This window comes from Tympanuchus pallidicinctus, unplaced genomic scaffold (genome assembly GCF_026119805.1).
Source record: "Tympanuchus pallidicinctus isolate F22 unplaced genomic scaffold, pur_lepc_1.0 scaffold4, whole genome shotgun sequence".
Taxonomy (NCBI): domain Eukaryota; kingdom Metazoa; phylum Chordata; class Aves; order Galliformes; family Phasianidae; genus Tympanuchus; species Tympanuchus pallidicinctus.
Genome location: NW_026294758.1, coordinates 48,786,570 through 48,802,808, shown reverse-complemented (window position 1 = coordinate 48,802,808; position 16,239 = coordinate 48,786,570). Strand labels below are relative to the sequence as shown.

At 38.6% G+C, this 16,239-nt stretch overlaps 2 protein-coding genes across 4 annotated transcripts in view; one reads left to right on the top strand and one right to left on the bottom strand.

Annotated features, from left to right (window-relative positions):
• Window positions 1-628: 628 nt before the first annotated feature.
• PTCD2 (pentatricopeptide repeat domain 2) lies at window positions 629-16,091 on the bottom strand. 2 transcript variants are annotated; one of them, XM_052700706.1, is made up of 10 exons: window positions 15,911-16,091; window positions 14,318-14,410; window positions 12,855-12,984; window positions 11,896-12,025; window positions 10,403-10,481; window positions 8,831-8,922; window positions 4,254-4,367; window positions 2,646-2,720; window positions 2,219-2,329; window positions 629-924 (listed from the first exon to the last, which is right to left on the bottom strand). In XM_052700706.1, the coding sequence occupies exons 1-10, from the start codon at window positions 16,089-16,091 to the stop codon at window positions 700-702; spliced, it is 1,230 nt and encodes a 409-aa protein (XP_052556666.1). In that variant the 3' UTR covers window positions 629-699. The 2 variants fall into 2 exon arrangements, with proteins under 2 accessions (XP_052556666.1, XP_052556668.1); XM_052700708.1 differs by having other exon boundaries at window positions 11,896-12,013.
• MRPS27 (mitochondrial ribosomal protein S27) overlaps window positions 16,040-16,239 on the top strand; it is a 40,236-nt gene continuing 40,036 nt past the window's right edge. Inside the window, exon 1 of one of the 2 annotated variants that reach the window (XM_052700709.1) lies at window positions 16,040-16,153. In XM_052700709.1, coding sequence (XP_052556669.1) covers window positions 16,090-16,153 — 64 coding nt within the window. In that variant the 5' untranslated portion in view covers window positions 16,040-16,089. The remainder of the gene's footprint in view (window positions 16,154-16,239) is intronic. The other variant, XM_052700710.1, reaches the window with a different exon arrangement.

Genomic DNA, 16,239 nt, shown 5'->3' with positions numbered 1-16,239 from the left:
TCACCATCCCCTGAGTAAAAAAAACTTTCCCCGACATATAATTTAAATCTCTCAACTTTTGATTTAAAATCATTCCCCCTTGTATTACTATCCATATGAAGTTTCCCTCCTGTCTGCAAGTTCTATTTAAGTATCAGAAGACTGCTATCAGGACTCTCCTAAGCCTTTTCTTCCCCAGGCTGAACAAACCCATCTCCCTCAGCATCTCTTTCTAGGCTTCAGCCCTGAAAGCATCTCTGCAGCCCTCATGTGGACCCATTCCAAAAGCTCCACATCCTTCTTTCCAGACATGGACTCAGTACTTCATATCATCAGCAAACTTGCTAAGGGTGCACTCAGTCCCACTACCCAGATCATCAATAAAGATGTTGAGAAGAGCACTAGTTCCAAGATACACAGCCCTCTTCACTGGCCTCTATCTGGACACAGAGCTGTTGAGCACAACCCTCTGGCTGTGACCCTGATTTAGGTTTTTGAGGAAAAACTTCAAATTACTGATCACTCATTTTCTGAATAAAACCCAGCAAAAGAGTATATTTTAAGATCAAAATTCAAATAAAAAAATCTATATGATCTAAATTTGTAATTTAGTTTCAGACAAGAAGCTTAAACAATTTTCCACAGTGCAGAAGGGAAGAAGACATTTTATTCAAACATGCTTCTAGGTGACATTAGTTCAGTTTAGCAATAAATATTGAGCTATTCCAACAGTAGATTTGATCGAAGCAGTTTAGCAGCCTGATAACTCAATTGTTTTTTATTTAAAAGTTTTGTTGGAATCTTCTTTGAACTAGGAATCTGGAAAAGCATGTCTTCCAGCGTGCATGTGGTTATCCGTCCTGAAGCTTGTAGTTTGGTATAAATATCTCTTAATTTGGCAGAAAAGTCAGGGTTTTTTTCCATCTCTTCCCTGGCTGTGGCCAGCTGGGGAGGGAAAATAACACACTGTCACAATTCAGCCAGCAAAGATCTCAATCAAAAACCGTACTGAAGACAAAGGAAAAAACCCATAACCCAGCTTAACATACATAGCTAGTGGAGTGGCTTCTAAGAAAAGGAATTTAAGCAGTACACATACATGAGCAGGCAATACTGGAAATGCACTAGATACCTATGAGGGAAAGTTTATTACATTAAAAACTTTCTCAAAGCAGTACAGTCTTATTTGCAGACCTAGAGTGGACTAACACAATTGTTTTCTATTTAAACCCAGGCAACACAAGTGCTTCCCGAAATCTATTTTCCAAATAAGCACAATTATTATTATTCCATATGAAGCTAAAAGTAGAGTTCAAACCAGTAAGTCATACAAAAGAACAATGGAAATTTCAGTAAACTATGCTATACATGGAGTATAAGCTAAAGAATGAATGGATCTGTTAAAAAAATTTAGTGAACTACTTTAAAATGAATGGGCTAGGACAAATACTTGGTCTTCCTAGGTACTGTTACAAGTTTACAGAAATAAAACACTGAGATATGTAGTTTTTTTTCCACAAATATCCATTAACTATGCTTTGAAAGCCATACCTCCTCTTTACCTACTGCTTATGTATCAATTATTCTGCTATGAAGCAGCACTAAAAAGGTAATTATTTAATTACTAGCACAACCTTAAAATACATTGTTCCATGCATGTTCAAAATGAGCACACTAATAAATTTCAGGAAAAGAAGCAGCAGTGCTTTCAAGCTGAAAGGGTTTCACTCATACACACATTTCCTTCTCAGTGACCAGTACTGTAATGGAATCTATCATTTCCTAAATCACACTTCTCTGTATAGCATCACAGATGTTTGCAATTCTACTGAAAAATACAAGTGTGATCAGGACTTTAGTCTCATTTTTACATCAAACGATGCCAGCATATAAAGCAAGGGAATAAATTATTTAAGGCCACTAGGGAACTCTTCATCTTCTCAGTTGAAATTCGAGCTTCTAAAAGCTAGATTCTCAATAAAAAGGGAAGTAGACAGCTAAGCACTTTGCCCAACAGCACAATAAACCAGTCAGCTGCTTTGGCATCTGAATGTATCAGAAACAAAACAGTTTTAGTAAGATGTACTCAGAAACCTGAAGCTCTGTAACTCAACTTCGTAGCTTAGCTAAGCACCCAAGACTTCCTCTCAGACTTGCCTTACCACCCCCAAGCCTGCATCCCCAACACACATCTGTGATGACATACTTGCCTGATTCAGTTCATTACTGTTATACTTACCACTTGCTCAGAAAATTCGATTTTTTTCACAAAAGGAGTATCTACGTCCATTGCTGCCTCTAAAGTCTTTATTACCTCTTCTAGCAAACCAGATCTGAGCTGGACAAGAACCTTAAAAATAAAATTAAATATATCCACAAAGTAATCATTAGAAAGAAAGCCTTAGAAGAAAATATTTGAGGAAAACATAATGAATGAAAGAATGACCAAAATACTTTTCTAGATGCTGGGCTGATAAAATCTGTTAATTGTGAAGGCAGACAGAACGGTCAATTTCCACATAACGTTTTGTTTTGTTTTGTTTTGCAACTGAAACTTGGAAAGGAATAGAGAACCTGGAGCCTTCAGCTGCTTTGCACATAAGAGTTGTTTGCCTATTAGAGCATATTTATACTGTAAAACTCTAATACAAAGCAAGCATACTTACTTTAAGATTACTGTATAGTTTATTCTCTGTTTTCCTTATCTGAGAACAATAAAATTGGGCTTGTGCTATATCATCCTGAAAAAGAATTAAAAATAATTTAAAAAAATACAGTTAAATATGTGACACATTCCCACAGTAAAAGCCTAAGTAGAACAAGAAGCTCTTAGAACTTCTCACTGAAAACAAAAGCATCTACAACACTTTCACCAGGTCCCACAGCCCCATGTAGCATCCAGCCTGTGAAAGAAATACTCCACACTGGAATTTGCATGTTAGCTAGCTCTCCAGCATAGCAAACAGTATTTTCAAATTTTAGTTCTTACATCAGCAGACAAATGAATTCATGTAACCAACACCAAGCACAAGTGCACTTTAAAAATAGAAGAATTACATCCAAGCTTGGACTTCGGCACATGTCAAAGTACTTAAATGAAGTGCAGGACATGATTAGTGGATATCTTATTCTGCCCAGCATTTTTAACTTCTAGGATATGCACACTTAAAGTACCACATCTGTAACACCAACTCATTTGTATGGACATTTAAACATTACGCTGACATTTACAAGGGATCAACAGACGTCTTATTCAAAGCAAGATTAAAGATGCCAATGAGCATGCAGTTTTAGGAATAGTTAAGTGTAATCTGGATCATTAATCTGTTTACAAAACAGTAATTTTAGCTAAGTTTTATATAAAACAAAGTACCAAGAATATTTCATGTTGTTTCAGAGACAGAGATTTTGGTTTTTAACCCCAATGTTAATGAGAAGACCAAATCATACCACCATGCAAATGAACAGTTAAATTTCAGTGACATTATTTTTCAGCTGTGATGTTCATACAGAGATTCTGCAAAAAGATCAAAGAATGAATGCATAACAAAGCTTTAACCTCTTATTTCATTCATCCAAAACATCTACCAGTATCAAATCTCTAGTTCTTTTAGACACTCACAGTCTGATATCTCTTTAGATATGCAAGAGAGAATGTTTCCTCAAAACATTTCCTCAATAATTTCAGAAGAAACAGTATACATAAGGATTTCCTAACTCTTATTCTCCTATCCAGTTTTTCACTCTGATCTGCTTCAAATCAATGCTCAGGCACTTGAAATATATGGAAAATCTCACCTTGAAGTCACTTGCTACTAACGACAGGCCATCCCCAAAACAAAAGGGCAATAGATATCACAGTCCTTGAATTTGCCTCTACAGATAAACATTCTGAAGAGCTTACTGCACAAGTGTTTAAAATTATTTTTATCCTACTTGAAGGAAATCATTACTAAGCATCAACATCTGAAGGACTGGGCCATGGGAATATCAAAAACCACTAGCCCAACTTTCTTCTACTTTGTAAGAAAATTCTGCGTCTAATTGTCAGTGGAAAAATGCATCTGTGTATTAGACTCAAGACAAAGGCTTCAGAATTTTGACATTCAGTTTATGCGAGAGTTACCTATAACCCTTTCTTCAGGGCCATAAAAGTTATAGTACTTAAAATAATTGCCTAGATCAGTTATGCTTCCTCTTTTTTAGCTTTCTTCAGCTGACCGTCATAAAACAAAATAACCTTTTGAGGTATAAATCAAAAGAAGGCACTATACCTGCTTCAGAGCAGATGCCGCAGCAAAGTAGAATGCTCGCAGTGGTAATGTGTCACCTTTTAGCTGTGCTTCTTCAAGCAGTTTTGCAGAGATTTTGCAAGACTCCAGGCTGCCCTATGTAGAAATTTCATACATAAGTTGCCCTTGTCAATCATGTGATCTGAAATTACTGTACTGCAACTGCAGTGACATTCAGAAGGCATTCAGAAGTAAATGCATTGTAAGGCCAGCAAGGCAATCTATGTCTGAACCAAGGAGATTCTGTATTTCCTAAGATACACAACACCAAAAGATGATACTTAGTGCTACAGTGCTCAGAAGAGGGTAAAAATAACCACCATTTCATTCCTTTGTTGTCCAACAAAGGAAAAAAAGACAACACTGGCACTCAGCTAAAAGCAATTTCAATTTTCCTACCATTCCCAAATCAGGAAAAAGGCTGACTCTTTCTAATTCTAATTCTAAGCCATTCTAAAAGGGTAGTTAATGAAGATCAGTTTTCCCAAACATTAAATTAATCAGCACCATTGTATTACAGAAATCTGCACACAAATAAATTTGAATATTCAGCAGTTTTGAGCCTCTCTTTTCAAGATTACATTTGGCAAGATGTTTCCAAAGTAAACACTCTAATGTAATGTAATCTCAGAAGAGCGGTGGCCAGCAGGGACATGGAGGTGACTGTCCCTCTCTACTTTGCCCTCATGATGCCTCATCTAGTGTACTGTGTCCACATCTGGAGCCCCCAGTACAAGAAAGACAGAGGGCTGTTGAAGAGGGTCCAGAGAAGAGCCACAAAGATGATCAGTGGGCTGGAGCAGCTGCCCAATGAAGGCTGAGGGAGCCGGGCTTGTTCAGCCTGGAGAAGAGAAGACCTCATTGCAGCATTTAAGTACCTAAAGGGAGCCTACGAACAGGAGAGGAATCAACTCTTTGAAAGGGGATAACAGCAGGACAAGGGGAAATGGTTTTAAGTTGCGGGAGGGAAGATTTAGGTTGGGGAGGGAAGTTCTTTATTATGAGGGTGGTGAGGTGCTGGAACAGGCTGCCAAGAGAGGTTGTGGATGCCTCGTCCCTGGAGGTGTTCAAGGCCAGATTGGATGGGGCCCTGGGCAGCCTGGTCTGGTATTAAATGGGGAGGTTGGTGGCCCTGCATGTGGCAGGGTGTTGGAGCCTCATGATCCTTGAGGTCCCTTCCAACCTGAGCCATTCTGTGATAATAGTTTACATATTTGCCTTTTCCAAGGTGGAAAGCTTGCATTATTCATGAGAAACAATAAATTGCATCAGTGCTTCATCTCCACATTCAGTTAGCAATTAAGTACTCCAAAGGTCAAGAATTACCAGCACAGTTTACTTTACGGGCATACATAACTTGCATCTTATTTGTAGTGAATGATATATGGTAATAACATTAACGGCACTATTTTCAAAAGAAGTCTAGAGTAAATGGTAATGTGTTCATCTGTGCATCATTTCAAAAACCACCAGCTACCAAAAATAATGTTCTTCACAATGGAAATGGTAAAGGGAGCTAATTGGACCCGGAACAATTAAAAACCTTATCTCTATTCCTACTGTTCAAAGTGCCATTCATGTAAAACAGCAGCTGTGATGTAAGACTGGGTCATCTTTTGGGTTTTACGGGATACTTCTCAATTTCACTGCTCAATGTTTTGCACAGCTTGTGAAAACACCTTTTGAATGACATAATAAATGTCATGTTCTTTAAAAATTTTGAAACATTCTGACCACAAAAAAAGATAACTATTGCACATACACATTTCATTATTATCAAAAGGCTTATAGCACTTTCCTGCACTAAAAGAAGAACCTCTTTTTTAGTTCGGGTAATAGCAGACCCTACAAATATTTAAAACTTCCCAATGGCTGTCCTCAGAAATACTTCTGTACACTAACTTCTTAGTTTATCCACTAGCAGTAATCAGAGCTTTAAGCCTTGTACATTCTCCACTAGTGGTCTCTGGCACAGTTCCTTAAAAGAAATCAAGAATTAACCAGGTAAATATCCAGAACTGTTGTTAACAGTACTAGTGCCATTGTTTCCAGTATTCAAATTATATATCTCAAAGACATTTCCCCTCAAGATTTTTCCTCAATTTTCTCATGTTGGCAAAGCAAAAGCACTTTGGAGCTTCATGGTGTCTCCTCCTTACTTGGAGTCTTAGCATTCAGCACTAACAGTTGAAACAAGATCAAGCTGTTGAAGGAGCTCTGCCTAATCATCTTCAGCACATAAGGAGTTATTTTATTGTGTCTGTTAAAACAATTGAATGTCAGTTTATGATCATTTCCCCACTATTTTATGAATTTGTTAAAGAAATTTAGGTTGTATTGATGGGCTGACAGGCTGGATCAGTGAGCTGAAGCTAACTGCATGATGTTTAAAAAAAAACAAGTGCTAGGTCCTGCACTTAAGTCACCATAACCCCAGGCAGCGCTACAGATCTGGGGCAGAACAGCTTGGCAGAACTGCAGAACTGCATGGCAGAAAAAGATCTGAGGGTGCTAGTTGATAGCCAGCTGAACATGATTCAGTAGTGTGCTCAGGTGGCCAAGAAGGTCAGTGGCATCCTAGCTTGTATCAGAAATGGCAAAGCCAACAGGACTAGGGAAATGATTGCCCCATGGCACTAGTAAGGGCCCATCTTGAGTGCTGTGTCTGATTTTGGGTTCCTCATTAAAAGAAAGACATTAAAGCATGTCCAAAGCAGAGCAACAAAGTTAGTGAAGGGTCTGGAGCACAGGTCCTGTAACAAGGACTGGGACCGTTCAGTCCAGGGAAAAGAAGGCTCAAGGGAGCCCTTATCACTCTGTGCAACTTGACAGCGAGGTGAGGGTTGGTCTCTTCTCCCATCCATCTAGTGATAGGACAGGAACTAATGGTCCCAACCTACACATCTGGGGAGGATCAGGTTGGATATGAAGAAAAGTTTCTCCTATGAAAGAGCAGTCCACAATTGGAACAGGCTCCCCAGAGGATTGATGAGGGCAGTGTTCTTCGAGGTGCTCAAGAAATGTGTAGATGTGGCACTGATGGAAATGGTTTAATGTGCTGATGGTTGGACTACATGATCTTAGAGGTCTTTTTCAGCCTAAACCATTCTATGATTCTAAATAACAATGTGCCAGATTCATTGCTGAAAACAGACGCAGAGACAGTAGTAGAAAGCAAAAGTCTCAGGAAGCTCTTCCTCTTCTATATGCTAGGGATCCGAGCCCTAGTGCAACAGGCCATGGAAAGTAACATGTTAAAATTTTGGAGATTATGTAAAACTACCATAGACTGAGTAGACCTCAGAGAAACACAATTGGATTCAGTGAAAGTCATTACTTTCCATAGAGTGGAAGGGACAGAGTGCAGACCACAAAGTAAGTTACAGTCACAGATACTGACTAGGTAGATACTAGAAGCAAACACAAGCTTATAAACTAGTGTTGCAGCACAGTGTCATCGTATTTCTACATTCAGTATTTCCTAAAAACAGCACACTCTGAATAGAACTGGTAGCACTCCTAAATGAACTGCTGCCACGAATCGCTAGCTGGTTTTAAGTGCAAACTGTTTCCACAATTCTTTTTGAGATCTACCTACTGCCCTAGTCTACAAACATAAAAGCCATATAGTTATCTCTGTTTCCCTGACCTAAAAGCAGCTGCAATTCATCAGGACTAAGACTTGCAGAAACACCTCAGAAAGTACTTGAGAGTCACCATGTTTGGCTGACTGCTTTTTATCACACGTGCTCAGATTCATTGTAGGTTAACTGAGAAATATGGGAAATTTAGCCTTGTAGAATCATTTTGCTTCAGCCAGTATCTCTTTCAAAAAGCATGGTTAAATTGAAAAAGTTTTCTACTGTGTTTGGAAAGGGCCTGTAAATACTTCAAATTGCAGAATTGATTCAAATCTGGAGAGATATATAAAGAAAAATGTTTGGCGGACTCTCTTAACTACAGATGGGAAGCTACTCTAAGAACTGTTACAGAACCTATGTAGCCTAATTCCTTATTGTGCTCACAATTTTTCTAAGAGTACATTTAAGGTTTAGGGGAAGCCTATCTCTTGCTGAAGCATTCATTTATCTTTCTTTTCTTGACTCAGCTGGCATGTTACAGCAGATTACCTTTGAGAACTTTAATCCCTGTCAAATTTGGGTGCAATTGTAAAAATGGTCCAAGATTTACTTGGAAGAGAAATGGGAGAGAGTTATCTGTCAAACAGTATATATCATATATATCCTATTTCCCAAAGAAACCAGACTATAAATCTAATATTGTCAAGTGCCAATCAAAGGCTGTATCAGATTTATTTCTTAATGTTAACATCCTTTAAATTCTTTTAGAGATATGCTTTGTGATATTAGCTGGTATCGGAAGACATACATGTACAAAAGATCATGAACAATGAAGCGATTTATGACTTAATTGTGTCTAAAATACTTGCATTAGATATGAAATCATGACTGGGAACATATGAAAATGTCAAAATTCCTAAAAGGAAGACACAGAAAAGGCATTTCAAGTACTTCATCATGTTAATTGAAAATATTTACCAATTTGTAGCATACTGCAAATGCCAGTAAATAGGTTTCTTTGTTGAAAGGTATTCCTTGTGTTTTCATTTCTGCTAGGACTTCCAAGGCACCTGCCAAAAAACACAGTTGTGTTACTCAATTCAGAAATTTAATGCTATATGTTTAATGACTTGAAATAATCTCAGCACTGTGTGCGCTCAGGAACTTTACTTCAAAATCAGAGTGCAATCTGACATCTGTTAACTTTTTACAAATTAATACAATTTAAGAACTTTAACAGAGGATCAATTGGATGAGACACTGCTTCAGAGAAAGGAAGCTTTCAGTCTACACTAGCACAGTACACAGTCTACACAGCACCTGACTTTACTGTTCTATTATCTTCACACAATCCTAAAGCAAACATCAGGATAATTTACAAAGCCACTCTTTTTTTCCTCCTAGCAGTCCAGAACAAAGACAAATCACACAACAAAAGCTTCAACTACTTCCAACCTAATGCTCCTCACTAAAAACGTAACCTGTAACCTTCGTTACACTGCAACACTGCATTCTGGTTCAGATCTAGTTTCTTTAAGGATGATCCAGACTAAGCCTTCAGGACAACTATTGAGCTGATTTGCCAAGCAGTGAAAGACTAAGTGCTGCACATCCAACAAATTCCAAAGAGAGTGATTTGGTTGGAAAACTTATTCCATACTCTTTTCAGTCAAATCAGTTGATTCCCTGTCATATCATCAGAAAAGACCAAACTGTGATTTTATGCACTTGCCTGAGCTTAAGCCTTACGAGAAGTGGCTGAAGGAGCTGGGATTATTTCCTCTAAGAAAAAGAGGCTCAGGAGAGACCTCATTATAACTACCTGAAGGAAGATTGAGGTAAGGTGGAGGGTCAGCCTCTTCTCCTGTGTAACTAGTAATAGGAATAGAGCGAACAGCATCAAGTTGCACCAGGGGAGATTCAAGTTGAACATTAAGAAAGACTCCTTCTCTGAAGGCATGAACACTGGACAGCACAGGCACTGGGATGGTCTGCCCAGGGCAGTGCTGGAATCATCATCCCTGATTGTGTTTAAGAAACACTTAGATGTTGGACTGAGGGACATGGTTTAGCGGAAAATACTGGTCACTGGATGATCTTGGGGGTCTCTTCCAGCCTTGGTGATTCTATGAGCACAGAACTGCTAGAAAAATGTGTTGGAGAACTTACTGTTCCGAAAACTGTATAAAACAAACACAGAATAGGGAGACACACATGCATACACACACACAAAAACAAAACTACAGGAAATTAGAATCCAGAGAGGAGTTAAGCTTTTAGAGAGCTTTAAAGAAGAATGTTCCAATCATAATTCCACATGACTGCAAAATGATAAGAATGCCATTCCAAGTATGAAACAGATAAAGTCTTCCATCTTTATTACACAATACAGTACAGCTATTTTGCATCTATACTGATATACATGATGTTTGGTCTTCTAAAATCTTGTCAGTACTTCATATTGATAAAGCCAATTAATATTTATACACATACTCATAGTGAGAAGTACGCTCCTCTAAGTGCATTTGCAATAATAAACTCAGTACTTACTTTTGTAATGACCCTTTTTAAACAACATAGTCATCAAAATATGGAAGGATGTACTCTCTGAGAAAAAACCATGCAAACTCTGTAGAAAAACATACAAACATACAAAGAGTGAGTTTTAAAGAAAGTTAGAATAAAGTAAATGAGCATTATTATGGTGCACAGCATTTATCAAGTCTTCCCATTGAAATGAGCTGCATCTTTACAAGTTGAGTATTTAATATTTCAGTTCCCTGACTCCTCTGTCAGGTAACTTCTAAACTAGCAGTATCTCAGTATACTCAACAGCACACTTAAAAATTAAACATATTTACAAGAGATTCGTACTTCTATGCTTTTTCCAGTGACAGACTGTGACCTTTAAGTTAATGCAAGCAGAAGTCTGACTAATTGCTACTCCAAAAGCTTAGCAGATATGCAGCTGAATAACAGTATCTTTGGGGTGAAGTACCACTCATACTAAGTAAATTTCAGCTATTCACAATATGAAATAGTAAACAGATCCACACTAGGGCTTAGGTCATGACAAGCATAGTAGCAGAACAAAGAACAAGTATATTTTACATTCCACAGCATTCACTGCATGGTATGACAATATGAATAGCCACATGAAATGTCAAAGACATTGTGATAATTTTCTGAAGCAGGGTCTTAAGATGTGATACAGTACATTATCATCCATCAGTGACCAAGTCCTGTAAGTACTACAGGACTCGTCTTAGTGCCTGATCTCATCTATAGCCAAATAACACCTTCATATACTTACACATACCTAACCTAGGAACAGTAGGCCAAGCAATACTTTTCCCATTTTCAGTAGATATATCCTTACCTTGATTCCTTATCATATAGCTGACTTACCACTAGCCCCCAGTTTTGAAAATAGAACATTCTTGCATAGAATCATCTACATATATTAGATATAGGGTACAAACAATATTTTGTCATAATAATGCACACAGCATTTCAGAGATGTTCAAAACCAAGTCCTTAAGTTTCTTCAGCACTTCAGAGGGAGTCTGAAGTACAGATTAACAAGGTAAATGTGCTGGTGTAAACAATCTAAGGAATTTAAGCAAACTGCTACTGAATAAAAATTCAGAAGTGATCACTTCCAAGAATTATTTATACAGGATGGATATATGAAATAGAGAATGCGGGAAAATATGCATCAGAGCTTTTTTGAGGAATTATCCTCGAATCAATATTCTTTATTGAAATGATGCAACTACAAAGAAGTGCGATAATACAAAAGTTAGTCAAATTAACATTTACTTTTAATTACTGTTTAACTTTCAAACTGTTTTTTTTTTGTTTGTTTGTTTTTAAACAAAAGCTTTATAAACAGTGTTGTTAGATCAATGTGATAGACATCTTTGCTGTTGCAACAGATATACAGTGTACTTTAAGTTTCTGAGGTTATGCAAAGCACACAAATTACGCACATTGAAGTAGTGGGTAACAGTGATATTGGTGAAATACATAGAGGAAATTACCTGATCTTTGATAAGTTCTACTGCAGGAGTTTCAAGGTCTAGCTCAAAACATAACCTCATAAAGAGGGGCCCAAATTTAAAACCATGCATGTCTGTGATTCCACTCTGTTCATGGTACCTATTAGAAAGACTCAAAAGAGTAAATCACACAACACATAGAATTTGCCAAGGGAAAACAGCTTTAAACAGGCAGTACAATCTGCATGTGCAGTGACAGACACATTGCTTTTCTATCTTCAGTAAGTGGCATTTAGATAAATGAGGAAATATTTTCTGGAAAAAAATGTAATTTTGACTCAACTAATAAAGTGAAGTAGCAATATGAAAATTATTCTATTTATAATGAAGACATTCATATCCGATTAAGTTATAGAATGCATCCTCTTCACCAGAACTGCCAGCTATTTTGCTATCTATTCACAGAGCAATTGCACAGGAAGTTGCAGTGGTCCATTTTAGCAGTGATACCTGCTAAAACATTTCAACCTTTTCTAAGCCAAACTAATTAAAAAATAATATATTTTTTGCTTTTTTTTTTTTTTTTTTCCTTCCCAAAACTTCTGCATGTAATTGCTGGGAAGGCTTTCATTCACAAATCCTCCTGACCTGCCACTGGTTTCCAGACCAGTTTATAAACAGAAACATCTTAGCTGGAAGATGCCTCTGAGCACACCAGTACCTCCCAGCTTAAAAGTGAAGTTTCTGTGTGGCTCACTTTTCATTCTATATATAGCAGAAACCAGTTCATTCCCATAGCTTGACTCTTCTTTGATTGAGAATCTCTGAAGGGTTGGAAGACCCAAAGTAAATGAAAATGCAGTCTTAGCCTAATGGACTAACTGTGCAAATTGTCCTTGAACTAGGGCAAACCCTCACTTGCAGACATAACTTAAGATGATCTAATAACAAAACTGTAAAATAAAAAGAGAAAACAATGTTACCTGGATTGTTACAAGTACCTGTAAATAACTTTTTTGGCTAGCTCCACATCAGATGAAGTCTGACATAAGTGCAGTAAAATTTTTAATTCATTTTTGAGAATAATTCTATTTTCCTTTAATTTTTCTTTAATATTTTTGAAATATGGATCTGAAAATGAAGCACATTATAAAAGCAGTCTACAGACAATTCCATTATTTATGTTGCATATCTCCTACTTGAAACAGAGACTCAATGCAGTAAAAAGCCTGTTTTTTTTCAGTATAACTATTATACTGCTATAACTATAATATTATAACTAAAATAAATAAATAGATCTCACATATTTTTTGTAACAGATTAGTTATTAAGGCTTTTTTTCCCCACTTCTAATCCAAAATCAATTACAAGCCTCATTGACTTCTTTTCATATTTCAGTTTCTAGCCTAAATACCAAGTACAGAAACCATTTGAACATACATAGTTAGCACTCTGTTTTGATTAGTTATCTTCAGCTACTGCTTGTACAACAACAAAAAGGTGAATTGTTACCTGTAAACCCAAATATGTGGCTTCTGCTTAGGTATAATATGAAACATGTCCAATATGAGTATGTCATTATCACAGCAAAATAATGGCATTATGACTTATCAATGCCTGATTCAAACTCTGCTATTACTTGGTATAGAAAAACAATTATTTCAATTTTGCTGAACTCTATTTCAGATGACTGGTTTATGTAGAACTAAATTTGATATCTGTCCTTTTCTTGGCACTGAAAAAAAAAAACAACAATATCATTTGGAAGAACTGCCAAAAGTTTGTAATCACCAAACACCTACACATGATAAAAAAGGTGCATTAGATTTTAAGGATGGATTTATGTTTATATTTATCCTCTCTAAAGTACAGAGTTTACATACACTTTAAACTAGCATGACAAAATCTCTATCAAGGAAAATCCACCATCCTTCCTCTCTGATCAGTTGAGGGAACCTGAACTCGTTTTTCATATTCAGAGTTTAGAGACATAATCTAGGCGTAAAACTGAGAGTTTATATGATATAAACCAAACATAAAAAGCTAAGGGAATGAACTCAATAACTTTACAGAGCAGATTAAATCAATTACTGGCATAGGCCTGCTCTGGACTGGTAAGTAGGTATCAGGCTTTGTGTTAACCTCCTCTGCTGAAGATGTATTTGAAGCATAATTTGTAGACTAAGCAGTACTTTACGTTAGACTACATGATAAAAATGGAAATGCAAGGGCACAAACATTTCAGGTCCTTTTCTAATGTTCCTTGACATTTTTCAAGATGACATAACTCACACCATTCTTCAAAGCTTCAGATCTGAAATTTTAGCTGCAAACAACTTGCAAGAGGAAGATGCAAACTATTCCTTTCATTGTAGTCAATTTTCTGTATATAATGGCTTTCACCATCTTCTTTCCAGTACTCACATTAAAATAACAAAGGTTCTCATCAAGGAAATATAAATACCTTTATTGCCATGGAATTCATTTCTAATTGCCTCTTTTGCCTGCTGAAATTCTTGTAACTTTATATTATCTTCTGTTAGCAGATACCGTTTACCTGCCATAAGAAAAATAAAGAAGTTTAAATTTTACATTCTACTAACTGCTTTGATAATGCAGAACTTTGCAATTATAACTTACAGCTTTTAACTATTGTATGATACCAAATTATTGGCAGCACAACACTAAAAGACTGCAAGAATTGCAATTGCTCACATTGCTGAGAAAACAAACAAAAAACCAACCAGCCACTACATCATAGCTTTCCAGTATTAATATCAACAAGGTTAAAAAGGCACGTATTTATTGGATGTGCAAAATAAAAGCTAGAGATGTTCCCCTCTTGCCTAGCTAAGATACAAGTGAATTCTGCACAAGAATCCTGCTTGCCTGCTTTTGTAAGGATCTGCCTTGTTGTCTCTCTGCTGCTAAGAACACCCTGGCAGCACAACTGCCATCATCACTGCAGTATGCCTGATGCTGGCTGCCCCTGTTTCTGTGAGAAGACAAAAAAGGAACATGCAAAGATTATAATTTGCAAAGCAGTAATGCTCAAGAGACCCAGTGAAGCTGTGGTACAGGCAGACACGAGAGGAATACAAGCACAGGTCCAGAATCAGAAAGCTAATTCTGGGCACCAGTCTCAGACAAAGGGTTCTGCAAGCCTAAGAAAGGTGTCATGCAAATGCCATCTGTCAAGATCTTGCTGTCACAAAGCCAGTTCTCCAGCAGCAGATTCCTATTTGTAGCAAACAATCTGGTAACAAAGAATCTTTGCAGCAGTTCACATTGTCTCAATAGAATCATAGAATGGCCTGGGTTGAAAAGGACCACGATTACCATCCAGTTTCAAACCACCTGCCATGTGCAGGGTCGCCAATCACTAGACCAGGCTGCCCAGAGCCTCATCCAGCCTGGCCTTGAATGCCTACAGAGATAGGGCATCCACAGCCTGCTGGGCAATCTTTTCCAGTGTGTCACCACCTTCTCTGTGAAAAACTTCCTCCTAACATCTATCCCAAACTTCTAAGCCCTCCAAGTCTTCTGCTTGTGAAAAAAACGACTCTTAATCAAGAGGGTAGGAGGAAGTACTGACCCAGGGAAGTTACACATCAACTTCACACCTGCCCAGCAAGATGCAACAAGCCATACAAGCAACGTTTGTTTTCTGCATGAGAAATGATAACAATGTGCTGATAAGAATCCACAAAGCAGCACACCTATCTCTTAAATTTAACCGGAGGATTAACAGAGGGTAAAACAGGCAGGAGTTACCCTAATTTGCCCCGCCTCGTGGGAAGCCCCGTTAGGCCTTCACAGACAGCCCGTGCATCTCAGGGAGCGGACAGGTGCTGTGCGGGGAGCTTTGAGCAGCGGAGCTCTACCTCTATCCAACTCAGCCCCCCGCTAAATCCACCGCCAGGCGTAACGGGACTACAACTCTCGACGCGCAGACTGCTGGCAGCGCCCGCCAGGCATGCTGGGAATTGTAGTATTCCAACCCTCCCCCACCCCCCCTTCCCGGTGACCGGCGCGGCCCCACGCCGCCTACAATTACCTGCGGCCATACAGCCGCGGCAGCCCGAGGCGGACAGGCGAACCACCGAGCGCCGTACCACCGCCCGCATCGCCCGCCGCGACCCGCCGGAGAGCACCGCCGCCATCTTGTACCCCGGCCTGGCGGAGGCGGAGCGTTGGCGGGCCAGCCCCTTCCCCACCGCCTCCTTCCTGGCTGCCATGGCTGCCGCCGTGCTCGTGCGAGGCGCGCTGCGGGGCGGGAAGGTCGTCGGCGCGGCGGCAGGTCGGTGGTGCGCGGTGCTGCGCGGGGCCGAGCTCTGTAGGGCCGGGCCCGGCCTCCGTGGGGGCCGATGGCTGAGAGGGCTGTGG